The sequence below is a fragment of the Onychomys torridus genome, chromosome 10 (genome assembly GCF_903995425.1).
Source record: "Onychomys torridus chromosome 10, mOncTor1.1, whole genome shotgun sequence".
Taxonomy (NCBI): domain Eukaryota; kingdom Metazoa; phylum Chordata; class Mammalia; order Rodentia; family Cricetidae; genus Onychomys; species Onychomys torridus.
In genome coordinates, this window is record NC_050452.1 from 43,704,298 (window position 1) to 43,732,253 (window position 27,956).

At 40.3% G+C, this 27,956-nt stretch overlaps 1 protein-coding gene across 1 annotated transcript in view; it reads right to left on the minus strand.

Moving 5' to 3' along the window:
- The window catches only part of Nsun7 (NOP2/Sun RNA methyltransferase family member 7), a 41,814-nt gene that overhangs the window by 4,144 nt on the left and 9,714 nt on the right, over positions 1-27,956 (minus strand). Inside the window, exons 5-10 of the mRNA XM_036200228.1 lie at positions 17,954-18,106; positions 17,443-17,626; positions 16,322-16,532; positions 11,761-11,904; positions 11,243-11,344; positions 7,239-7,356 (exon numbers count right to left, since the gene is read on the minus strand). Coding sequence (XP_036056121.1) covers positions 7,239-7,356; positions 11,243-11,344; positions 11,761-11,904; positions 16,322-16,532; positions 17,443-17,626; positions 17,954-18,106 — 912 coding nt within the window. The remainder of the gene's footprint in view (positions 1-7,238; positions 7,357-11,242; positions 11,345-11,760; positions 11,905-16,321; positions 16,533-17,442; positions 17,627-17,953; positions 18,107-27,956) is intronic.

Below are 27,956 nucleotides of genomic sequence, written 5' to 3' on the forward strand. Positions count from 1 at the left end.
GTAGCCCTGGCTAGCCTAGAACTATGTCAGCCAGGCTAGCCTCAAGTTCAGAGATCTTGCCTCTGCCTCCAGAGTTCTGGGATGAAATCACTCAATGTCACTCCCAACCAAATATTTTTTTATGCTGACTTGATACCACAAGTAGAATGGTGCACATTGGACCTCAGGTGTCAGGTCACACTCAAAACACTAATACAAGAAATGTTGTCCAAAGGTACCCTCAGGCTTTCTGTATAAGAAGCATATGAAACATGAGTGAACTCTGCCTAGGCTTGCATTCCATCCCCACCCCAATACCTCATGTGTGTACAAATATTCCACTGATAAATTGCTAGTATCTAGTAGACTGTCTGGCACATACTAGGTATTCAATATATAATTGTTTAAAACACTACTACATTTAGCTACATTCATACATTCTAATGATAGTAGTAATTCATAAGACTTGGCAAGTCATCTTCGCAGAAATTGACCCTACAGAACGATTTCTGAATTCCAGTTTACAACCTTTTTTTTTTTTTTTTTTTTTTTGGTTTTTCAAGACAGGGTTTCTCTGTAGCTTTGGAGGCTGTCCTGGAACTCACTTTGCAGACCAGGCTGGCCTCGAACTCACAGAGATCCACCTGCTTCTGCCTCCCAAGTGCTGAGATTACAGGTGTTCGCCGCCACCACTGCCCAGCTATAACCTATTTCTTTAAATATAAACTATTACCACACCCAGAGTCTTGTTCACCTCTCATCTAGATGATAACATTTGGGTTTTTTTGTTTGTTTGTTTTTTAAATGATAATATGAGAATGTGGATTTATAATCTTGGAATGGATGAAGACTTTTGGAGATGTTGGGGTAGAGTAAATGAAAAGTGTAAGTTTTGAGGATCCACAGAATAAATAGACAGTTGTGTGATGAACAGCACCTCCCCCCAAATAAATTTAAGTCCACTCAAACCTCAATGAGGTGATATATTGTATACCCTAATAAACTTGCATGAGGATCAGAGAAGCAGAGCAAGCCACAGCCCACAGCCAACCCCACCTCGCTAACTCCTCAGCCGATCCTGTTTCCTCAGACTGAAAGCCTCTGAGTCCTCATGGAAAGGATCTCAGCTGAACTGCCTTAGTTCCTGTTTCCTCACACCTTATAAACCTTTCTCTGCCCAACCATGACACTTCTTGGAATTAAAGGCTTGTGTGCTTTTCAGTACTGGGATTAGAGGTGAATGCTACCAACGCCTGGCTCTGTTTCCAGTGTGGCCTTGAACTCACAGAGATCCAGACAGATCTCTGCCTCCTGAGTGATAGGATTAAGGGTGTGTGCCACCACTGTCTTGCCTCTATGTCTAATCTAGTGGCTGGCTCAGTCCTCTGATCCCCAGATAAATTTATTAGGGTATACCATATATCACCACACCTCAAGATGAGACCTTGTTGGAGAACAGATCCACTTGGAGGCAGAGAACCCCAAATCTAATACTGGCATTCCTGTAAGAAAAGAAAGATACCCCAACACACAGGGAAGAGGCTGCACGAACACAGAAGCTGAGACTCGCTGTGAACTAAATGCCGAGGACTGCCAGCAACTACCGAAGTGGTCTCCACTACAGGCTTCCCAAGGAACTAACCCTGTCAGCACCTCCTTTAGGGTTTTGGACCTCCAGAGCCATGCATGAATAAATACCTGTAAAGGAAAAGGTTCAAGTTTTTAATGAAAAAAACATTAAAAATGAAATGGTATGGGAGGCAGGATTGTGGTTACAAGTGTAAAGCCCCTATGTTCATTCTCCAGTACTGGAAAAGAAGGGGAGAAAATAGAAAAAGAAAAAATAAGCAATAATGTAAAACGTGTAATTTATATGAAGACATATACTCTTAATATATAACAAAATATTAAAAGATTAATTATCCAGTTGGAAAGCAGCTAAGCATATGAACATGCAATGTACAATTAATAATCATGGTAATTTAAAAATATTGACTATTTTCTCTGGGTAGTTGGACTTTCTTTGGGACCACCAGCCCCCAAATAATGACACGGAGACTTATTAATTATGAAAGCTGGGCCTAGCTTCAGCTTCTTCCCAACTAGCTCTTATAACTTAAATTAACCCGTTTCTATTCATCTGCCACGTGGTTTTTTTACCTCTCCTCCATTCTGTACATCCGACTTCTTCAGTGTCTCATGAGCATCTCTCATGTGCTCAAATTCATCTCCCTGACTTCCTCTCTCTGCCCAGAGGTCCCGCCTAACCTCTCCTGCCTAGCTATTGGCCATTCAGCTCTTTATTAAGCCAATCAGGTGCCTTAGGTAGATAAGGCAAACTGGCGACACATCTTCACCCAGTATGATAAAATATCCTGCATCATCTCTGGACCAAGTACTGTTCATGTGTTAAATATGTTCAGTCCCAACAAAGACCCACTGAGACAAATAATAACAAAAACTGTCTTACAGCCAAATTTCCCTTCTCTCCACTCACAATGCCGTTTCTCACTTAACTGCCACCTATCTTGTTTAGTACAAGATTAAAATCTCTAGGGAGGTAAACAAAGGAACAACTCAAGAGTGTGACTTCCTTCTCTCATACCGAGCAGAGTTTGGGTGTGATTGTTTGTTGTTATTGTTTGTTGTTATATGTGCTGGCTGGTTTTGTGTGTCAATTTGACCCAAGCTAGACTCATCAGAGAGGAAGGAGCCTCGATTGAGGAAATGCCTCCATGAGATCCAGCTGGAAGGCATTGTCTCATTTACTGATCAATATGGGAGGGCCCAGCCCAGTCTAGGTGGTGCCATCCATGGGCTGCTGGTCCTGGGTTCTATAAGAAGCAGGCTGAGCAAGCCATGTGGAGCAAGCCAGTAAGCAGCACCCTTCCAGGACCTCTGCCTCAGCTCCTGCCTCCAGGTTCCTGCCCTGTTTGAGTTCCTGTCCTGACGTCCTTCAGGGATGAACAGCAATGTAGAAGTACAAGCCAAATGAACTCTGTCCTCCTCAACTTGCTTTTTGGTCCTGGTGCTTTGTTGCAGCATTAGAAATCCTGACGAAGACACAACATAACCCAGGCTGTTGTTGAACTAGAGATCACTCTGTCTCAGCTTCTTGGTGCTGGAATTACAGGTGGTCCTGCTGAACTTGTTATATCAGTGCTGAGATCTGAACTCTGCTGCTCAGGGCTGCACATCTACCTCTTAACCATTGAGCTATCTCTCCAGCCCAAGGTGGGGATTTTTAAGAGGGTGTCTGATTCTGTGAAGCTCTGTTCTTGAACTACAGACCAGTTTTCCCTGTCCTCTACTTCCCTCTCCAGCTGGTATTGTAAGATATCCACTTCATAAGTGTGCTCCCCACAGCTTCAGAACTCTTGGGTGCAGGGCGAGGAGATGGGTTGTTCCCCTTGGTTACATTCCCCCTTTTCTGTCAGAGAGGTTCAGTGTGTTTGCTGCTTACTGGCTGCCTGGTGACGAGTGGGGTTCTAGCAGAGATCTCTTCAGTTTTTGTCAACTACTCCCTAAAGAAAGAGTTTCTTTTTTTCTTCATTCTTGTTATGTCTTCTATTCATTGAAATCTTTATTTCTATGTATCCTAGATTAAAATTTCTAAGTCACAAAATCATATTAATATGTTCATTTGAACCAAAGAATAACTTAAGACTCCTCTGGCAAGGTAAATTTGATTTTGAAAATGAAAGCTATATATAAAACAAGTAACAAATTTATCATTTTTCCATAGGTCAAATAATAAAGCTTACTGTAAGTCTAAATATTTAGTAGAATTTTTTTGTATTAAGAGGAATGTATTTAAAAACCTATCTATAACATTTTAGAAATAATAACTATTCTGGGAACATACATTTTACAACTATCTAAATTTGCAATGAAAATGTTAGCTATCAACTTCAGAGTTATTAAACACTGTAGTGTGTGTTTGTTTTAAAAGTTTGAAGGTTCTATTCTAGAACCTCATTCTTTACTCTCTTCACTCTGCTGCTCAGTCAGTAAACTAGGAACACGGGCCATCTCAGACACAGGTAAGCACAAGTTTAATCCACAAGGAAAGCGACTCTTCTCACCCTTCCGATTGATAAAGATGTAGGTGTAATAAAACCCAGCATTTATAAAGCCACAGGACACAGATTTGTAAAGTGATTACTTGGGGTCTGGAGAGATGACTCAGCATATAAGAGCATTTGCTACTCTTGAAGGGAACCTGGTTCAGTTCCCAGGACACATACATCAGCTCACAACTATCCACAGCTTCAGTTCCAGAGGACCCGACCCTCTTCTGGCCTCTGCAGGCATCAGGCACACATGTGGTGTGCACACACACATGCAGGTGAATCCTCATATACATAAAATAAAATTTTAGGTAATTATTTTGTTGGATAACTTGGCAATGGCAATTAGCAATAAACTATGTACATTCTATTGTGCTAGAACAATCTAGACTATAAATCAAACTTTAAAAAATGGTTATTATAATGAGAAATCCAAGCAAGTCTGCTTAAGGAGTATTAGGGAGTTTATGATGATATAAATTGGGGAGAACAACTCACTAAACAGGATTGGGCAAAATCATCACAGAGTCCTAGATGGCTGATGGTCGGTCCCACACTGCTTCTGGCCCCTGAGTCAGTCCACACCGTCCAAGCCCAAGAGGGAGAGAAGAGACAGAGGTGTACATGCCCCTCAGGTCTTAAGCTAGCCCTGAGGCCACGCCCTAGGGGCTGGGACCTCAAGATCATAGGTGGAACAGATACCCACTACAGGTTATATCTAAGAAGTTCTTCTAAAAAATATATATTTGTTTGTTTATATATAAATGCCTAAGTATAAGTATGTGCACCACATTCATTCAAAAGTTCATGAAAATCAGGAAGGTATTGAATCCTCTGGAACCGGAGTTATACTCAGTTGTGAGCCACTATGTGGATGCTGGGAACTGAACTTGGTCTTAAATCCTGAGATGTTTCTCCAGCCCTAAGACATCTTTTAAGGTTACTACTTCTAACACATGAGATTGGTGTGTGTACATGTTTGGGCACCAGGGAAAGGGGGTGTCAAAACATGCCTCTGTTGGCCTTCACCTTGCTTTTTTGAAGGACAGCTTCTCACTGAACCAGTTCCTTGGTTGGCTAGGCTGACTGGCTAACAAATGAGCTCTTCCTGTCTCCACCTTGTCCTACCCACCATGCCTGTGCTGGGATTATGGGCATGTACAGCTATGCAAATCTCTTTACAAGGCTGTTGGGGTTCAAAATGCAGGTCTTTATGCTTGCACACCATTCACCCTTGAGCAGTCTCCCTAGCCTACACATGAGATTTTAATAAGTAAAGCATTGACATAGGCCTATAGTTAACATCATGATAGTTCAAGTCCAAAATGAACTAAATATTTGGGGGCTAGTATAAGAAAATATAAGCCAAAGGTGGGTGACTGGATTAGATGGCATGTGATATTTAACCCCATTCTTTTTTTGTTTGTTTTGTTTTGTTTTGTTTTTTTCAAGACAGGGTTTCTCCGTGTAGTTTTGGTGCCTGTCCTAGATCTCACTCTGTAGACCAGGCTGGCCTCGAACTCACAGAGATCCGCCTGCCTCTGCCTCCCGAATGCTAGGATTAAAGGAGTGCGCCATCACCACCCAAGCTAAACCCCATTCTAAATTCTCCATATTGTGGTGTTAACATATGTATACAACACACACACACACACACACACACACACACACACACACACACACGTAAATAAATGTAATTAAAAAATAAACAATTATTATAGACCATATAGTATATCTCCGTAAGGCAATGCATAATGACTTTTGACTGCATCTACTTTCCAGAGGGAAGTTTGAGAACTACTTAAGACTATCAGGGCACCTGCATGTTTACTATTTTGAATTAAAATTCTGTGGTTCTGGTCATCTGGGGCTGAAGAGTCAGCTGTGGTTAACAAAAGACCAGTGCCACTGAAGTGAAATCTTTGCTTGCTGGGTTAATTGATGCTGGTCAGCTGGAGCTGAGAAAACAGAAACCCTAACTAGGACAGCTATCAACAGAAGCTTCTAAATAAGAAAGGAAAGTCAGCAAGAGAGGAAATGTTGGTGTGATTACTTGTCAGCTCGTGAAATGAAAAATGGGAAAATGTCAAGTTGGGAGGTCCGAGTTATTTAGTGTGTGTTTGGGCAGTACTGGAGATTCAACCAAGAACCTCAAACACTCTGCAACTGAGCTGTATCTGTGGTGATATTTCATTTGTACTGAAATGTGATTTTATTTGTATATTAATAAAGTTGCCTTGGGGTCAGAGCAAGCCATAGCAGAGGCAGTTGGATCTCTGTGAGTTCAAGGCCAGCCTGGGGTACAGAGTGAGTTCCAGGAAAAGCTCCAAAGCTACATAGAGAAACCCTGTCTGGGGGGGGGAGGGAGAGAGAGAGAGGGAGAGAGAGGGAGGGAGAACTGGCTCCCAGACCTGCAGAGTTGGTTTTTTGAGCTAGGTCTCTCTAAGTAGCCCAGGCTGGCCTCAGACTTGTGGCAACTCTCCTGCCTCGGCCTTCCAAGGGCTGGAGACTGGAATGTGAACCATCACAGCTCAGGTTGTAGTTAGTATTAATGCCCTCTCCCTCTCCCGACTCTACTGCTGTAGTTTATCTGGAAGCTGCCATAGACACCTACGTCAATTTGACCAATGTCCCAGTGGGTATAAAATACTAAACATCCAGTTTTCTGTCTACTTTCTTAAAATACTTTGTATGCTTATTTTTCCTCTGCAGAATAATACATGTATCTAAGAAGGACATGACATTTGGACCCAGTTTATTTAGGAATCAGCCAAGCCAAAGTCAAATGCCTTTAGCTTTACAATAACAAAAACCAAAGGATCTTTTTATGTACGATGCAATGTTCATGAACTAGTGCTACAGCGTGGTGGGCAAAACTGCTGGCTGCCAAGCCTAGTGACCTGAGTTCAATCCCTGAGACCCACATGGTGGTGAGAGAGGTGACTTCAAGTCACCCTTCAACATCTGTATGTACACACACACACACACACTATACACATGAAATACAGATAAAACTATTAAAGTGTTCATTCAAGAGCTCTATAGAATCCACTTCAAAGCTGTACGGATTTAGGCTGTTTCATTTTATTAAATCCTAACAAAAAGTATAATACTTACATAACTCTAAAAGGCATACTTGTCTTTTTCAAGTCTTTGTCTGACAGGGGTTGGCTAGTGTCATTTCCGTACCTGTAAGGCTGTATTTTCATCCCTTGGGTTTGACATTCCAGTGCCTTCTTAACAACAGCTTCGTTTTCTTCTGTATAAACAGAACATGTGCAGTAAACAACTGCCTGCACTTTAGTGACTGTATGGAAAGAGGATAGAATCACTAGGGTGACCCAGTGCACATCTGCTGTTTCCAGACACATTTGTTACTAATGCGTACCACCAGATAGTGACGGACGTGACTTCTATGGATGCTTGACTAAGTCCCCTTTATTTGTCAATTTAAAAATTACATTTGTTTGTTTTGTGCCATAGCACACATGTGGAGGTCAGAGGACAACTTGGGGAAACTGATTGTCTCCTTCCACCATAGAGGTACCAGGCACCCTCACCTGCTCACTGGCCCCCTGAATGGTTCTCCTTCACAACAGAGCTTGCATTAGTTCTGTAAGCAGTGACCAGTAAGTAAATCCAGCTAGACTATACAAACAAGAATTTGATTATCGTGACCCATCTAGTCCACACACAATAAATACAGCACACTATCACATCACCTTTCTTGGAGGTCTACTGATACCGTCACTAACGGAATGACGGGGCAGGGGGAGGAGGTACAGAACCTCCACGTCCACCTTTAACTCTGAAAAGCTACAATATAGGGGATTCCTGCTCATCCTCGTTCCAGTGAGCACAGACTGGGAGAGGAGGGCAGACAAGAGGCTATGAAGAGTTCCAGACACCTGCAACCAGAGGTGTGGAATGACCTCGGGGTCTTCTTGACTTAACTGTCGTAGCTAGTATAGAGACAGAAGTGTGTGGGTTTGGATGAATTTGGAGCAGAGTTGTGAAAAGGCTGTGAGGCTTGGATGGCAGGGGAAAGCGGAACTGTGATTCCCTCCCCTCGTTTCCTCGGTCAAAAACGGCAGAGACACTCAGGAAGAAGATTCTATGAGGAGCAAGTAATAAAGCACGTAGTGAGATGGCTAGCAGCTCATAAGTGTTCAGCCAACATCCAAATAGATTTAAAGTATTTTCATAAATTGTAAGAGGACCAGACCATCATTCACACTGTTGATTTGAAATGGGTCTTGGAGTCATTTCTGTCAAGAATTGGAGGTCAACCCCCTAATTAAGTACTTTACCTAACATTGTTTTATGGGGAAATTATACAGCTTGATTTACTATATATTTCCCAAAAAATGTGAAGTGTCTTAATCTTGACAGTTACCAAATACTGTATTTTTAGCATGGTAGAACATGCCATGTCATTAAAATCCTTTGCTTTTTTGCATGAATGTGTGGTGTATGCACATGTGCACGTGTGCAGAGGTCTGTGCAGGATGACAGGTGGTGTATTCTACCACTCTCCTCCTTACACATATGTGCACGTGTGCATAGGTCTGTGCAGGATGGCAGGTGGTGTATTCGACCACTCTCCTCCTTACACATATGTGCACGTGTGCATAGGTCTGTGCAGGATGGCAGGTGGTGTATTCCTCCACTCTCTGCCTTATTCCCTTCAGACAGATCTCTCAACAGGCCTGGAGACAGAATGGCACCAGCAGTGATCCTACTTACTGCCTCTGCGCCCTCCATAGTTCTGGAGTCCAGGAGTCCAGGCACATGCACAGCCATGCCCAGCTTTTTACATGGATACTGGAGATTCAAACTCACATGTTCATGCTTGCTCAGACAGTATTCTTACTGAGTAATCTCCCCAGCCACTTTTCACTTTTTATGACTCTTTATGATGCCTTTTAGAAAATAAAATGAGCTTTGAATACTCCATTAAATTTGGTAAAAGTTCATTAGTAAAAGTATGTTACTTACAAGCTCCTAACCTTCCACCCAGCTCATTTCATGGCTGTGTCCATGCTCAGTTCCAAGGAAAGACTTCCTTCACGCTGTTTTGTCTTACTTTTCCTTATGAACACTGAATCATTATTATTAAGTTCTGTTCCTACAGACTCATCTTTGAGTTTTCATAAGTATTCTTGTTGTGGAATATTATTTAAAGATGTGTTACATTCTTTCATGCTGTGGAATATTTGTTTGAGGATGTAAAGATGCGTTGCATTCTTTTTTTTTTTTTTTCTCCCAGAGCTGAGGACCAAACCCAGGGCCTTGCGCTTGCTAGGCAAGTGGTCTACCACTGAGATAAATCCCCAACCCCGTGTTGCATTCTTTTATGTTGCATTTGTTTAACTCGGTGAAGCTGTGTTACTGTGCCTGCCTAAAACACCTGATTGGTCTAATAAAGAGCTGGATGTCCCAATAGCTGGGCAGGAGAAAGGATAGGCGGGGCTGCCAGGCAGACAGAATAAATAGGAGAAAAAGAGAAGAGAAGGAACAAGAAAAGGAGGAAAGGAGAATGACAGGCCAGCCACCCAGCCACCCAGCCACCCAGCCACACAACCAGACAACCACACAGCCAGACAGAATAAGAGGGAAAGAAAAGATATACAGACATAGAAAAAGGTAAAAGCCCAGAGGCAAAAAGTAGACGGGATAACTTAAATTTAAAAAAGCTGGTTAGCAACAAGCCAAGCTGAGGCCGGGCATTCATAAGAAAGAATAAATCTCCATATGATTATTTAGGAGCTGGGTGTCAGGCCCCCACAAGAGCAAAGAGTAGAAAAATCCAACTATAGAGTCTCACTTATAAGCCGAATATGCAGTTTTTTTTAACACTTGGCCCACCTCCCTGTGCCTCCTAAGTGGGCCTGGGCCACCATGTTTAGCTAGGATTCTCATAGATGTCCATATCTTAGCATCCAAATGTAGAAGAGCAGTGGTGGTGCTCAGATCTGCATGGAGTGAGTGAACTACGATGTGTGTGCTTTAGGAGTTGTTGCTCAGCTTGAATTCTCTGAGCAAGGGGCATCAAGATCATGATGGGGAAATTTACAGATAAAACCAAACCAAGCAAGTGGGAACTCATGAACCTTAGACCAACAGCTGTGGAGCCTGCATGGGACTGGACTAGGCCTTCTGCAAAAGCAAGACAGTTGTGTAGCTTGGTCTGCTTAAGGGGCTCCTGGCAGTGGGATCAGGATCTATTCCTGGTGCAGGAACTGGCTTTTTGGAGCCCACTACCTATGGTGAGACACCTTCCACAGCCTTGATGCAGGGGGCGGGGCTTGGACCTGTCTCAGCTGTGTGTACCAGGCTCTGCTGACTCCCCATGGGAGGCCTTACCTTTTTGGAGAAGAGGATGGGGGGTGGGCTGGGGGATAAGGCTTGGGATAAGCAGGAGGGGGAATGAGGTGGGGATCTGTAGTCGGTATGTAAAATGAATAATTTCTTAATAAAAAATAATAAAAGCTAAAAAAAAAAAAGAGTTGTTGCTCAAACTTCAAGTTGGGAGATCTAGTCTTTATCTGTAATTGCACGGCTCTTCTCTCCACAGCAAGAATGTTGAGATGAGAGCTGGTTTAACTGGGCTTGGAAATGCAAACCTGTAATCCCAGAACTCAGTTTGCAAAAGCAGGAGAGCTCCAGGCTGGCTTAGGCTATGAGAGCCTGTCTCAAAATAAGTAAATAAATAAAGCATAAAACGTTTAATAAACTGTTGAAAAGTTGTCAGGAATGGACAGACTGACAAGAGAAGAATCACACCAAGGGAGAGGTCCCAGTACAAAGTAGGGAAGGGGAAAATGTACACTCGTGAACCGGGTATGGTAGCACGGACCTAGAGCCCCAGCACTTGGAAGACTGAGGCAAGCTCAGGTAGGATACACAGCAAAACTAGGTACATGTAAATACACGTAAAGTTATAGATGCACAGAATTATTCTGCCTCAGATTACTAAATCATACCAGATAACTGAGTTTATGAGACTAAAGCCTATATTTTTAAAACTTACTAAATTTATTAAAATGAACATTTCATTTAAAGACACTAAGAGTGAAGTTTTGCTTGTGGTCCACAAATGATTGCTTTATTCCAATAGATAAACAAAGTGTGTGTTCACGATTCAAAGACTAACACTCTATTTTATAAACCAGTACTAATGATAAACTTACATTTCATCGCATGTGCTAGCTGTTCATATTGCTGCTGAACAAGAATCTGAAGTTTACTTTTTGGTGGACCGCCTTGAGAAAGATCTTGAAGTAAACTTGTATCTAAATTTTGAAAAGTAAATATGTACTTTTAAATACAGCACCATAGGTACTTTTCATATATTGCTGTTGACACAATATTTTTTAATCAAGTATCTAACAATATAAAATTTTACAGAAAATTCCTACTAATGCAATTGATAATATTAAAACATTGACTTGAAATTGAAACATCAATAAAGGTAATTATGTTTAGTTTTTATTGTTTTTCAAAACAAATATAGAAAAGATTTAATATTGGTCTTCTCCAAGTTTCTACGAAATAGTCGTTCAAAGAGCTATATATAAGCCATTTATACACTAAATACAACTAATTTGAAGAGCAGTACAGAAAATAAAAACTAAGATTAATTCTCCAGTGTTGAAATTGATGCGTGATAGTCAACGGATTTCATTAATTTAGAAATCAAAGCAAGTACCTTCGTGCTCATTTAAAATAAATTCCACTGGGTTGCTAACACCTAGCCCTGAACAGCGAGGCAGCAGCAGAATGACCTTGACACTCTGCAGCCTGGGGTCCTTTGACTCGAGGCTAATAAACGTCTCAGGAAGGATCTCAATATCTGGGAAGGAAAAATAACCAAAAGCTCACGTTAAACATTAAAAACCTGAGTGCAGCATGTGATTGTACTCTTTACTCTCCAAACACTCAGCTCCACAGAAACCAAACCCGATGTAATTGGAAAAGGAAACTGGTCTTCTCCATTGATGTCCCAAAGCTAATCAAGTGGTTTTCTTTCTTTTTTTAAGTTTGATTTTTAACTGGGTGTGTGTGTGCAGGTGTACCATGTGTGCGGTTACTCCAGAGGCTAGAAGAAGGTATCAGATCTCCTGAAACTGAGATACAGGCTGGTATCAGTGGCCCAACTTGGGTAGTCAGAACTGCTTAGGTCCTTTGCAAGAGCAGTATATGAACATAACTACAAAGCCAACTCTCTTGCCCCCCCTTTTTATTAAAAAAAATTAGATTTATGTATATGAGTGTTTTGCCTCCATGTATATATGTGCATCACATAAGTGCCTGGTTCCCACAGAGATCAGAAGAGGGTGTTGAATCCCCTCAAACTGGAGTTACAAATGGTTGTGATCTACCTTGTAGGTGCCAGATACCAAACCTGGGTCTTCTGTAAGAGCAATAGTGCTTTTAACCACTGAGTCAACTCTCCAGCCCAAAATCCCTTTTATTAAATACTTATTTGTAAATATTGCTTATTTATTTATCCTGACTGCTCTGTGAGGGGTGTGTGTGTGTGTGTTTGTGTGTTGTTGTTGTTGTTGTTGTTAGTTTTTATTGTCAACTTGGCACAACCTGCAGTCTCCTGAGAAAGGGGACTAACAGTTAAAAAATTGCCTCAAGTAGTTTGGACTGTAAGAATGTCTTGGGGGCATCTTCTTGATTGATGTAAGAAGGCCCTGTCCACTGTGGGTGGCACCATCCCTAGGCAAGTGGGCCTGGACTGTATAAGAAACCTAGCTGAGCATGAAACAGTAAGCAGCCTTCCTCTATGGTTCCTGCCTTGAGTTCCTGTCCTGGCTTACCTCAAGGATAGATTATGACCTGGAAGTGTAAGCTGAAATAAAACCCTTTACTCCCCAAATTGCTTTTTATCAGAGTATTTTATCACAGCAACAGAAATCAAACTAAATTAGCCTGTAATTCTGGCATTTAGTAGGCTGAGGCAAGAAGACCAAGGGTTTAAGGCTGCCTGGGGTGTGTGTGTGTGTGTGTGTGTGTGTGTGTGTGTGTGTGTGTACTTTTTAAACATTTACTCTTCTCACACTCATATTACAATGTAAATTTTATGAGTGAAACTTTGTTTCACAGTTGTATTCACAAAACAGAACAAAATTAATGCCATGACCTCTAAGACAATGATAGGCAGAAAGGTAGATTAACATACATCAATAAATATTTATTGAATAAATCATTAAAATTTGTGTAGATACTTCCTATTATTAATATTGCTGCTCTAAATCTCACTAACACTACTTGTCTTAAAAATCTATTCCATATTAGTTAGAAGATGTTTATTACATTTGTAAGAATTATTCGTGTTATTAGGTATGGTAATAGTTTATTCCATGCAAAATTCCATTAGATGGATATTGAGGTTGTTTCTAGTTTGAGGTTATGGAAAGTAACATGTTATAGTTTAGATGTCGTCTGTCACCAACAAGTTTATGTGTTAGAAGCTTGATTTTCAATGTGGCAGTATTTAAATAAAAAATGGACTCTCCAGGAAGTGAGATTCATGGAACGTAACTAGATGATTTTGGACCCTGCCCCCAGAAGGAACTAATGAGGGTCTTATTGACTCAGTTCCCATGAGAGTGGACTGTTTTAGGACAGCGTAACTTGCTTTCTCTGGTCCCTGGCTTCCTGTTCTGACATGTGTGGTCGTCTTGTACATGGCCCCACAATTCTGCCAGCTGCCATGCTGTGATGTAGACCAGTCCTGCCAGGGCCAGCAGATGCTGGTGTCATCATGCTCGTGAACATCTAGAACTGTGAGCTAAACAACTCACTTTTTATGAATTAGTCTGCCTCCAGTATTTTGTTAGAAAATATATAATGCTCCTATGAATATTACTGCACAGGGAGGTAATCAACACAGACCTGAAATTCTGGGTGTACAGGTATACATGCAACTTTAATAAATAACTAGTTTTTCTAAATTGGTTACTTAAAGTTACAGTTCCGCAAGTGGTATTGGAACATTTCTCATTCTTTTTTATCTTGTCAGTACACAGTGTTGCCAATCTTTTCTATTTTAATCATTCTGTAGGCATGAATGTAAAATATTAGAAGATTAAAATGTTGCACTATTATAATTATAATTCTCTGGTTACCATTGGGGTTTGTTACTTTTAATGTAAATTTTTGCTTTGATTTTGCTCTGGGTATATTCTTTTTTGTGCAATATATGGCTATGTCTCTTATACTTCTTCTATTGAGATATGGGATATATTATCATTATTGTTCTTATTGTTTGTGTGTGTGCATATGTGTATGCATGTATGCATGTGCCATGTGCACACGTGGAGGTCAGAAGACAACTTACTTAAGGGCATTGGAATCTGTTTCCACCTTTATAAAGGTTCCAGGGATTGACCTCAAACCATAAGACTTCCCACAGGTTTTTTTTTAACCCAGGGAGCTATCTTGCCATCCTAAAGCATGTGGTTTTTATTGTTAATTCATAAGAATTTTATGTGTTATTATTAAAATCAATTGATATACTTCTATAGCTTATTTTATTTTATTACTATACAGAACTTTTAATATTTTTTATGTCTACTTAATAAATCTTCTATGATAATCATATTATACATTCTTTTGAAGAACTCTTTTCCTATAATATGTCCTAGGAGATTCTAGCTGTGCACATGAAATGAAGTATCAATTTTCTTTCTAGCATAGTTTACCAAGAAGTTCATCTATTGCTCGGCATTCTGCAGGGTGGCCTTAGTCATAACGGAGTACCCCATGTGCAGGCCTTGTCTAGAATCTACCTGCCCTCGTGTTACTTATCTCCTTACACTGCATCCATTGTGGTGAATTTTTACATATTATCACATTTTCTGCTGAAGTAAATCTTTCTCTTTTGTGTTTCACTTTCAGTATATTCTCATATGTTTGGCCCTCTTTGTAAGATTTATTTTTTATTTATAACTACATGTGTATGGGGAAGGGCTCGCACATGTATGCATGGATGTATCCATTCTCAGCCTGAAATTTTTCTCAATTCTTTTCTTCACTTCTTTTTCCTTTTATTTGGTAATGGAGACAAACCCAGGGTGTTGCCCATGCTATGCAATGCTGTGTACACATTCCCCTTACTGGACTCCCCAACCTATTTATTTCTTAATTGTACACACGGCATTTTTCACATTTCTAGGATCTTCTTTCGGCTTGCATTATTGTTCAAGGTTGACAGCTCCCCACTAGTCTGCTCAGTTCCTGATGGTGAGCCTGGCTGCTGACTACGCTTTGTCTTTCACCAGCTCTGCTGTGATGCCTACAGTATTAACCTAGCCGAGTAGCTCAGAACCATTAGACCCAGTTAAAGCCAACAGCTGGCAGATCCAGTATCTGAGTCCTCAGTGGGTCTCACTCCTGTCCAGTGTCCTCTCTTTGAGTCCTATCTATCATTTCTCAGGTTTAGGGCTAGAATAATATAGTCTCTTTTCTTTTCAATTCAGTGTTTTTGAGTCACATCTTCCCTTCTTTTTATCTATTTTTAACTGAGCGCTAGACATTGCATTTGGAAATATTTAGGAGATAACTTGAACTTTGACTTTGTTTCCCCCAGAGGGGTAACTTTTGCTTCTAGCAGGTAGTGTGGGCCCACCTAAGACTGCTGACTATAAGCCCCAGGTCACCTTAACTCGATTAGAAATCAAGATGGAAGACATTTGGGATTCAGTTTGCTAGAGGACCAAGGACTGACCACTCCCGGGGTATACTTCTGTGTTCTGAGAGAAATCCTGGATTCCCAGGCTGCCTTTCCTAGTCAAGCCTGCAGTTAGATACAGATTGTTTCTCTGGCTCTGTGACTCTGCCGGCCACCTTGTCTGCTTTTCAGTCTTACTGCATCTCTAGTAAGTCTGGTCTTCTCATGAGCCAATGAGAACTTCAAAAGTAGGAGCATAAAAGACTTCATTTCTATTTCCTGAAGTTCCCTTTGTCAATTAAACATCTGCATTAATATCTTCTTATCTATTAAATGATAAGCCTTGAATCAGATGTTATAATGTCAGAGAGAAGAGCAAACTACTTCCCAAAATACCTAGGTGCTAATTACTTTAACCTAGAGCTATTAACCCAATATTAAACACAAACAGCCTGGTGTAGATTTGTGAGGATTTTAGAAGGTTAGTTCACATATAGTTTATATTACAAAAACATAGTAAATTCAAACACTTTACTATTTCTAGATTCTTTTGGAACAATAATCATCAAATAATATTTGTACATACTTTGACATCCCATTTTTGTAAAAAGTTTCTTCACGTCAGGTTCCTTATCTGGTGATTGTATCCCACATACAAATATTTTTGAAGTATTATTATTTGTTAAGATTGACATATGGGCAACTGTGTACCATGAGCCTGTGTTGACCATTAAGATATCATCATCCATATTTAATAAAGCTTTTACAGAGTGGACAGCAAGACTTCGAGATTTATCCTACAGAGAACAGTATGATTAGAATTTCAAAGTGTGTAACAGAAAAATAAGAAGTCTTATTTTTACTTTAAATGCAAATAAATTCTTGGTAAGAATTCTGAAAAGATACCTGATCCATTTTAGTGAAGCATCTTAATATATGTCTAAATGAAAGTTAACAAAGATAACTGACAAATATATTTAAAACAAAAGGCTTATTCATTTAACCTAAATTATGTCTACCATGTATTCCCTGTATAATGACAAACCAATCCTAAAACATCAAAATTTATAGATTATTATGGCTTGGCTTCCGTTCTTTTGAGTTGTGAATGTTTTTAATTGTGTGGCTGTGTGGGGATTTGTGCACATGGATGCAGTGCCTCCAGAGGCCAGAAGGTGGCATCAGGTCCTCTGGAGCCCAAGTTACAGGCAGTTGTGAGAGGCCTGATGTAGGTGTTCTCTCTCCAGTCCCTTAGTCTCCATTCATGAAACCCCATTCACCCACTACTACCATTTTTAACTCCCAGTTACACCAGCATCTGGACTGCTGCTAGCTCAGTTTAAAACGACATGTTTGAGAAAATTATAAAAGGAAACTGGGCAGAAAGAATAAGAGATTCTGAGGATATGGGGGTGGGAGCTAGGCATAATGGCATAAATCTATAATCCAAGCACTTGAGAGGCTGAAGCTGGATGACTGCCATGAATTTGAGGCTGACCTGAGCAAGATAAAGGATTCCAGGCTAGCCTGAACTATATAACAAGATCCTATCTCAAGAAAATCAAGGCAAATGAAAGGATATAGGTGTAGGGAAGAGATAAACCCCAGAGCACTGAGTTAATCCACCTTAAGTTCCTTTTCAGGTACAAGGATTCTTTGGGTAAACAGGACTATTCAGGTTCACAACGAAAGTAAACAGCAGTTTACCTGAAAAATTAGTTTATAATCTTTGAAAAGATCTATGTTCGCAAGATCTTTTTTGAGATGAGATGGAAAAATTAAGACATCATAGCAATGCTGATCCACAGCAAACACTTTATCATCGAGATGCAATACAGATTTGACTTTATTATAACCTTTTCTCCTCAAACTACTATAAACTTCTTCAGGGCTGTAAGTACAAACATAATTACAAATAGAATCCATTAAAACATATTTAACATTAATACTTTCGTTCCTGCAACAACGAAAAACATCAGGATACATATTGCATGTGATAAAAACAATTTTAACAAAGTTAAAAGAAATTAGAAAAAGAAAGTGTAGCATATTAACAGAATCTTATCAATTTAGTAAATTGATGGTAAGAGCTAAAGTTAAACTGTGACTCTAATCATTTTCCTAATGTGGCCTCACCCCTTAGAAAGGAAATATTTATTACATTATCTTAAGAGAATGGGGTTTTGAAATCGGATGAGAACTGGCCTGAAGCGCATACCTGATTTTACCAGTATTTATCCAAGCATAGAGAGGCAGAGTGGAGGCCCTCTGCTCCTGTCTTCTAACTGTCTCTGGGAGGATTTGGTAAATCGAGAGAGCATCATGCTTGATCCGACATCTCGCCAGCGCTGCAGCCAATTTTGTCTTAAAGCTAGAGACAGAAAACTCATTCTTGATGACCATGAACTTGAAATAAGACTATCCATTCTCCATTTGAAACATTAAAAAGTTCCCATTTAGAATTTTAACAAATTCATCTGTTGTCCCATTTCAAATTATTGAAGGCTAAAATAAAATTTTGTGATATTCAAACTAGAAATTCAATAGTCCAGAGGGTTTGTTCTATTTCTGCTGCCATATAGTTACACACTCCTAAACTATCACAATACCGATAGTTAAGACCAGCCATCGAGGGAGTAAGTCTATAGAGTTCAGAGTCAGACGAAGTGGGAGTTGAACTCCGGATCTCACTTACCAGCTGAGAGACCTTGGGACTGTCGATCCTTCTTGTAGCTTCAGTTTCCCCATCTTTAAAGGCAGTCAGCTTACCTTAGTACTAACGTGCTTACTACCAATCACGTGTGCAATCACATTAGCACAGGACGGACACAGCAGGCAGCCATTATAGTCTGGTTAATATCAGTTAATCTTGTCAAGATATTGTCAACAGTATGTGCTGATGACATTCAAAAGATTTCATTAATCTCTCTCAACCCTGCTTAGTTCCGAATATCCCATGACTCAAAGCCCCAAACAAGAGAAAAGAAAAACATTAGGACTATGAAGACACAATACATTATAACGAGTGTAAATAAGATTTCTTTGGGGCTCTTCTAGAACTTTCTCAGAAGGAATCCAACTGAAATAAAAGAAAAATAAGAAAGAGATGTCACAAAAGAGTAGAGTATGAACTGAGGTCCACTTGTATCTAGGCAAAAGAGGACGTCTTTGAGGAACTGCTATGTGGCCCAGCAGGGTTGTCTGAAAGAGTGCAGAACTCACTGATGGATGAGCTGCTCGGTTACCATCTGCACCAGGTGCTGGACACTGCTGTCTTTTCCTTATACCACTCAGACATCTCCACTTACCTACATAAAAATCTTAATTTGGAGGTCTGAGAGAGGGAATTAGGAGCGCCTGAGGAGGGAGGGCTTGGCAAACAGTAAACTTATTAGAGCTAGAGTAAAATTAAATGTATCTAATTTTATGTCTAAATATTACAGAACTGTAGCAAGAGACACTTAAAAATGGTAACGTATTAGTGCACACTAAAGAATAAACATAAAGACTAAATTACTGTTCTATAGTATACATGTGTAATGCTTGATTACAGAATATTTTGATGGGTTATTTCCAAATATCAACTTAGTTCAAGTTTGCCATACATAATAAATGCCACTGAGTGAATTATCTGACTAGTTTCTGCTATCAAAGTGGCCCAGTTGTCTCCTTTACCAGGATTCCCATTACACACAGAGATTCCTTTCTAAGTATTCTTATGTAATTCTAAAGCTTAAATTTTAAATGCATTTCATTAGCCATAGAACAGAATCCTTAAGCTTTATCATAATACACTAGGATATCAGTGATTCAGCCTCAAGCAGCTCTTTCTGCCACAATTCCACCTCTCCCTGATACAAATCTATCTGTAGGCATATACACAACTATTTGCAAGCCTATAATATACATGTTCCCACCCCTTCCCCTTCCCCTTTTTCTCTCCACCCCTCCTTCTTCCCTCCTTTTCTCTCTCCCCTCCCTCTCCCTCCCTCTCTTCTACCTGGCCTCTGAATCAAATTACCTAAGTTCAAACTTTTATTCCACCAATTATTAGCAGCATGGCTTTAGACAAGTTATTTAACCTTTCTAAGCTCTACAAGTAATTACTTTAGTAATTAGTATCTAATGAACAGAGTTGTTGCGAAGATACATATGAAAATCTCCTTAAAATCAAGCTAGTCAAGAAAATATAATTAGTATGTTTATCACAGTTCTACTGTTAACTAAATACTGTGATGAGATCTGGATCTATAAAGACTAAAAGATAATTTGGGCTTGCAGTGGCATCTGCCTGTAAACCCATGTGGTAGTTTGAATGTGATTGGCCCCCATCATCCCATAATCTCATAGGGAGTGGCACTATTAGGAGGTGTGGCTTTGTTGGAATGGGTAAGGTCTTGTTGGAGGAAGCGTGTCACTGTGGGGGCAGGCTTTGAGATTTCAAATACTCAGTATAATGCCCAGTGTGTCAGTCAACTTCCTGTTGACTGCAAGATGTAGGACACTTGGCTATTTCTCCAGCACCATGTCTGCCTGCATGCTGCCATGCTCCCTGCCATGATGGACTGAATCTCTGAACTATAAGCCTCCACCTCAATTAAATGTTTTCCTTTATAAAAGTTACCGTGGTCATGGTGTCTCTTCACAGCAATAGAAACCTCAACTAAGACATCCCAGTACTAGGGGAGCAAACACAGGATTGCTACAAATTTGAAGCCAGCTTGGTCTACTTGGCAAGTTTCAAGCCAGCCAGCACTACCTAATAAAACCCTGCCACTACCACCACCACCCAAAAACAAAACAAAACTGATTTTGATCCTTAGGTATGTGATAGCTTAATGCTGAAAAGACATAGAAATAATCCCAGCATAATATGATTGCTATGAAATACATAAATAAAGGGTAGAGTAAATGTGTTAAGAAGAAATATATTGATATCAGTCCCAAGGGATTTCTAGAAAAGCTTGAGTTAATTAGTAAAGGAAGGGCAACAATTTCCAGATCATAAAAAGAGAAAAGACAGAGAGAGCATGAGTTTCCCAGACACAAAGTGAGAAAAGACACACGGACAGAAGGCACAGTGCCACAGAGATGTGGAGACATTAAACAGCACAGCACATTTACTGAGCAGAGAGTGGAGAGATGCAGAGGGAAATCACAATAAATCATGCATACTAAGGATAGGATGTTGCAACTTTCTGTGCCAAAAATAGAGGGATACTTAAAAGTAGAGAAACAGTAATGAATTCATTGAGCAAATACATTTGTTTTCTTACTGTCTATTACAGGCATTGTTCTAAGTTCCTCCTGACATAAAAAGTTTAGAGTCTGGTAGGAAACAAACAAACAAACAAACAAACAAACAAACCCTTTTGAGATGTTCTAAATGCTAATAACAAGGAAAGGCATTTCATTTGTGCTATGGTGTAATAAAAGGTCCTTGCTATGGGAGTCAAGGGACATTTCCTAGAAGTTAAATTCTGACTAAGATAAAGTGGAACATAAGGAGATGTGTTGCCTGTGGTGGAACTGTGTTCCCCAAAATATTGTGCACCCTAATAAACTTATCTGGGGTCAGAGAACAGAACAGCCACTAGATACAGAGGCTAAAAAGTGGTGGCACTCATGCCTTTAATCCTAGCATTCCAGAGGCAGAAATCCTGTCTGGATCTCTGTGAGTTCAAGGCCACACTGGAAACAGCCAGGTATGGTGACACATGCCTTTAATCCCAGGGAGTGGTGGCAGAAAGCAGAAAAGTCTCCAAGGCGTGAAAACCAGGACCTAGAGCTGGTTAAGCTTTTAGGCTTTCGAGCAGCAGTTCAGCTGAGATTCATTCTGGATGAGGACTCAGAGGCTTCCAGTCTGAGGAAACAGGATCAGCTGAGGAACTGGCAATGTGAGGTGGCTGTGGCTTGTTCTGCTTCTCTGATCTTCCAGCATTCACCCCAATACCTGGTTCTGGGTTTGAGTTTATTAATAAGACCCTTTAAGATTCCTGCTACAGGGTTGGGGATTTAGCTCAGTGGTAGAGCACTTGCCTAGCAAGGGCAAGGCCCTGGGTTCAATCCTCAGCTAAAAAAAAAAAAAAAAGATTCCTGCTACAGTTGCCAACAAAGTGGAGGAACCCTCAACCCAGAAAGTACTTACCAATTCTGGAATATGTACTCAGATAAAGACATGTAGAGCTTAAAAGAGATGCAGAGGAAATGGAAACACAAATGGAAATTTGGAGCAGCTCAAGCTTATGTGAAATCTGTCTTTCTGGACCTGGGTTACGTCACTTGGTGTATTTTTTAGTTTTATCCATTTTCTGACAGGTTTTGTAATTTCATTTTTCTTTCTTTACAGCTGAGTAAAATTCCACTATGTATAGGCACTATAATTACATTATCCACTCATCAATTGATAGATACCAAGGCTTGTTCTATTTCCTAGCAATTGTGAATACAACAACAGTGAACAAGGATACGAAAACACTCTAGCATGGTATATTAGGTCTCTTGGGAATATGCCCAGGCTGGGCCACATGGCAGTTCTATTCAGCTTTTTGGGAAACCTCCGTATTGATTTTCATAGCAGCTGGACTGGTTTAAATCCCCACTAACAGTGAATAGGGTCCTGTTTCTTTGCATCTCCACCAGCATCTGTTGTCATTTGTTGCCTTTTTAAGGATTTTGTTTTGGTTAGGAGTACTTTGCCTGCATTTATACAATTGTACCATATGCATGCAGTGCCCACAGAGTCCAAAAGAGGGCATGGTATCCCCTGGAGTGAGTTACTGACTGTTGTGAACTGCTATGTGGGTGCCGGGAACTGAACCAGGGTCGTCTTCTCTTAACTCCTGGGCCATCTCTAGCCCTTCATTTGTTTTCTTGATAATAGCCATTCCAACTGGGGTGAGATAGAGTCTCAATGTAGTTTTAATTTTCATTTCTTTGATGGTGAATAATGTTGAACACTTTTTAAAAATTATTAGCCATTTGTATTCTTCTTTTTTAAAACTCCCTGCTCAGTTCCATAGCCTATTTTATGATTGGGTTGTTTTTATAATATTTAGATATTTTTAGTTCTCTGGCTATAATCTTTTGTCAGATACATAGATGGCAAATATTTTCTCTTTTTTGTGGCTGCCTCTCCACTTGATCAGATTAACAGCTCCCTTTCCTGTGCAGAAGTTTTTAATTTCAACAGGTTCCATTATCAATTGCGGCCCTTATTTCCTGAGACATCACAGTCCTGTTCAGAAAGTCCTTACCTGTGCCTATAACTTGACATGTACACCTTAATTTTTCCTCTCACACTTTTAGACTTTCAAGTATTAAAATCCTTGATCCACTTAGATTTTATTTTTTTGTGCAGGATAAGAAAAGGATCTGAGGGGTTGAGGATTTAGCTCAGTGGTAGTGCCTAGCAAGCACAAGGCCCTGGGTTCGATCCTCAGCTCAAAAAAAGAAAAAGAAAGAAAGAAAGAAAGAAAGAAAGAAAGAAAGAAAGAAAAAAAGAAAGAAAGAAAGAAAGGAAGGAAGGAAGGAAGGAAGAAAGAAAGAGATCTGGTTTTATTCTTCTACATGTAGATATCCAGTTTTCCCAACACCGTTTGCTGAAGATGCTATTTCTTCTGTGTTTTTAGTGTTTGTCAAAGCCAGGTAATTGTAGTAGCATAGACTTACATTTGGTCCTCTATTCTAGTCCGTTGGTCTACATGCATGTTGTGAAGGTGCCATGCTGTTTTTATTGGTGTGGTTCTGCAGTATACTCTGAAATCAGGTATGGTGATAACTTCTAGCAGTATTCATTTTACTCAGGATTACTTTTGGTTATCCAGAGTCTTTTATGTTTCTGGGTAAAATGTAATATTTTTCTATTTTTGTGAAGAATGCCAGTGGAATTTTGTTTGGAGTTGCATTCAATGGGTAGATTGCTTATGATAGTGTAGCTGAAGTTTTCCTGGTCCAGCCCAGTCTGCAGCTGCTCAGACACAAGTAAACACACAGAGGCCTACATGAATTAAAACTGCTTGGCCATTGGCTCAGACTCACTACTGACTAGCTCTTACACTTAAACTCAGCTCATTTTTATTAATCTATATGTTGTTACATGTTCCATGGCTTTACCTGTGTGCTGTTACATGCTGGTACCTCCCCACTCAGCCTTCCTCTTCCCAGAATTCTCCTTGTCTGCTTATCTTCCTGCCTGACTACTGGCCAACCAGCATTTTATTAAACCAGTGTACAAAAGCATTATCCCACAGCACAGTAGGATGGCCATTTTTACAACATCAATTCTACCAGTCCAGAAACATGGATAGTTGGCCCATCTTCTAATTACTTCAATTTCTTTCTTTAGTGTCTTAAAATTTCACTGTAGAGGTCTTTCACTTCTTGGTTAGTTTTTTGTTTTTTTGTTTTTTTTTTAAAGCTATTAAGAATGGGATTGTTTCTAATTTCTTTCTTAATATGTTTGTCATTGGTATATAGGAAATCCACCTATCTTTGTGTATTTATTTTGTATCCTGTAACTTTGTCGAAAGTATTCAGCTCTGAGAGTTTTCTAGAGGATTCTTTAGGGTCTCATGTATAGAATCATATCCTCTGAAAATACAGATAATTTGACTTCCTTTTTTCCTACTTATATTGCTTTTCTTTCATTCTTTTGTCTTACTGCTGTAGCTAAGACTTTGAATACTATATTGAATAGGAATGGAGAGAGTAAAAACCTTGTCTTAGTCCTGATTTTAGTGTAACTGCTTTGAATACAAAATATCATTTCAGTGTTTCTATATTTGGAGGGGATAGATTTTGTTTCCCAATATATGATCTATTTTAGAGAAAGTTCAATGGGATTCTGAGATGTATGTTCTATAGTATTGGGATAGAATGTTCTGAAGATATCCATTAGGTCCTCTTGATCTATAACATCATTTAAATCCATACTTGATTTTTTTTCCAGATGATCTAATGGTGAGAACAGGGTATTAAAGCCACCTACTATTACTGTGTGCTGTGAGCCACAGGAATGTAGTAGGAATTCAGGTGTATATTGTAAAGCTATACCTGGAAGAATCAAGGAATTCTTCCAGAGGAAAAGCCAAATCTCAAGGAGTATTTACTGTTACTAGGCTTTTAATATATGAATTCCATGTGCACTCTCATAGATGCCCCAAGAACTTCTAAACAATGTGGATGGATCCTTCCTTGGGCATACACATTTAAGGTACTTGAATACAGTCATGTAGGCAAGGTTTCTCATCTCCAAGGTCTCTGCTCCTCCTTTAGCATTTGAATCAGATGTCTGCCTTCTGCAATTCTCCTTTAGCAAGCATCCAAAAATCAGGGCCAGCTCCAAAAAAAGCATCCAAGGACAAGTGACAGATCTGGCCAGACCACCCACTAGACACCTGAATTAAAGTAAACACCCTTACAGAGACACTGGATTTTAGGTACATAGCTTTGTTTCTTGTGCAAATTAAGCTCAGACCCTCCTTTACAACCTTAGCAGTATCTCTAGAACTTCCCTTTTGATATTTAACTTAGAAAAAAAGGGTTTTTTTTTTATTTATTTATTTTTTTGTTTTGTTTTGTTTTGTTTTTTTGCATACCAGGTACATCAAGCTGTGACACAGCTGCCTAGAGACCCCCGCCCTGCCAGTAAACGCTATAGCCAAGTTACTGAGACAGTTAAAACCCCAAGAAACATAAGCAGTTTTATTTTACTCATGATTTACACTAACATTATAGACTCCTAACATTTTACCTAACCATCTTTAGGAATATAGTTTGAGCACAAAAGATCCCTTTATCTGATATATTAACTGATTTTAGCTCTTAGTTGGCCTCCTCCTTTAACTACTCCTTTTGGGTTATAAAAGAAATCCTGTCGACAGTCATTGCCTGAGGAAAACTCTTATCTGCCTTGATGATTCTGTAAGAATTCAAGCCTGGTGACCTGGCCTTAGCCAGAGCATTGCTATTGCATGGGTACATAAATAGGGAAATGGTAGTTAAAAAAAGATGGAGGTGTGGGAGTTTTTGTTAAAGGCAGACTGGAAAGAAAAGGCTATAGGTATACATTCAGGTAACAGTCACATCTAGCTGAAGCACTGTTTGGAGGTTGAACATCTTTCCAGATGTCTTGGGTTCCCTGCTGGGGTGCTGAGGGCATTCCTGGGGCACTCGTCAGTGGAGGCCCCTTCTGTAAGATCTCCAGTGACATGGCTTCAGTAGCTTTCCTGGGCAAGGGCCCTAAGGCTGGCCCTGCTGGTGTCTATAGCAGCAGCAGCAGTGGTTGTAGTAGGCTCTACTGATCTGATAGGTGAGAAGTTCACTGGGAGCCATAAGCAAGTAGATTATAGAGACCAGAGAAAGGGCCGTCAGTCTGATAAAATGCTGGTCCCTTAATTACCCTGTGGTCAGCCACTTACCCCAGTGTGGCTACTAAGCCACTATTGGCTCCAGTCCCAAACATTCCTGAACATTTCCGTGATGCCTGGAGACAGTCTTCTGCTTGAAAGCATAAGACCAGACCCTATACAGATAAGTTATTTCAGATTCTCCACTAGAAAGGTTAAACAGTCAAAGTGGTTCCAAGAAACGCCAGAAAAACACACGAGAGGAAAAACTCATTTTACAGAATTGTGTAAGGGATATTTTGGCAAATGGCACACTCTGGGTAATGATGGGCAATGGGAAAATAAGAGAAGCACATCTGAACAAGTTACCTGCATAGCTTAATAGTCACAAATCATTTAATACACATCGCCACTCAGAATAAGAAAAAAGTCACAGCAGCCGCTTAACAGTAATCTCTGCTTTCTTAACTAGCAAGACTGTTGTTCCCACTTCCTATATAGGATCTGGAAAGTCCCTCGAGGCATGAAGCCAGGACTATTTAAGGTTCAACTCACTTGTTTTTGTCTTCTTGGGATCAAATTTTTATGCTGTTTCTGGCATAGCAGCCAGAACATTTACCTCGTTTCTTTGTCACATTTTCTAAGTCTGATGCACCACATCGTATTTTGACCACATAATGCATTTTCAAATGTATCACTCTAGCTGGACAGGGGTGGTGCACACCTGTAACCTCAACATCTGAGTGGTGGGCCCAAAACAGTCATGAGTTCAAGGTCAGCCTCAGCTACAGAGCAAGTCCAAGGCCGGCTGGGGCTACATGAGATCCTGTCTCAAAGATAAACAGACCTCACTCTACTTGCCCTGTGGTACACGGTAAAGTAAGAATTATAGGCAAGGAAGCCAATGAACAGTCTATTCATAGTGTACGGGTTTGGACAGCAACAGCAAAAATGGCAATAAATGAGCAGATTCAGCATATGTTTTGGAAATGGAGTCACACAATTGGATGGATTCATTAGCTATCACAGAGTGTAGCAGGGGGAAGAGAAGTGAGCTAAATATTTAGGTAGATGATAGTGCCTGAGTTATAATATGGAAGACCCAAGGTGGAACACTTTGGAAAGCCTCTGACAGGAATTTAGAATTAGGCTACAGAGCGAATCTGTTAGTCTAAACTGCAAAGAGAGAGAGACCGAGACAGAAAGGAGGAGGAGTGATGTAAAGGGTGAGGCTTAAAGAAGCCAGGCTCAGGGCTGGAGAGATGGCTCAGAGGTTAAGAGCACTGGCTGTTCTTCCAGAGGACCTGAGTTCAATTCCCTGTAGTTAGATCTGGCGCCCTCTTCTGGCCTGCCTGTATACATGCAGGTAGAACACTTGTATACATAATAAATAAATCTTTAAAAAAAGAAGCCAAGCTCCTTCCACCTTGCCTCCATCCTAACTCCACTTCTTCCCAGGTGAGAACTCCCTCTGTGGGAACACTGGCTGTTCTTGCTCAAGCTGAGGACAGTGAGGACCCTTAATTAAAGTACTTGGGTAGCACTTGGTGCCTGAGGTATGAGGATCACTTGAGCTTAGGGGTTTGAAACCAACTTTGGCAACACAGCACTTGAAAAAATGCCATTGAGTGTCTCTTTTAGAGATTTCACTTTTTAAAAGTTCAGTTATTTGTATGTGTGTTTGAGAAGCGGGCATTTGTGCACATGAGGGCAGTGCGGGCAGAGGTCAGAAGATAACATCACATCTCCTAGAGCTGAAGTTACAGGTAGAGTGAGCCATCCAAGTGGGTGCTAGGAACCCCACTCAGGTCCTCTGCAAGAGCAGTATGTGCTCTTACCACTGGGCCATCTCTCCAGCCCCGTGTACCTTTA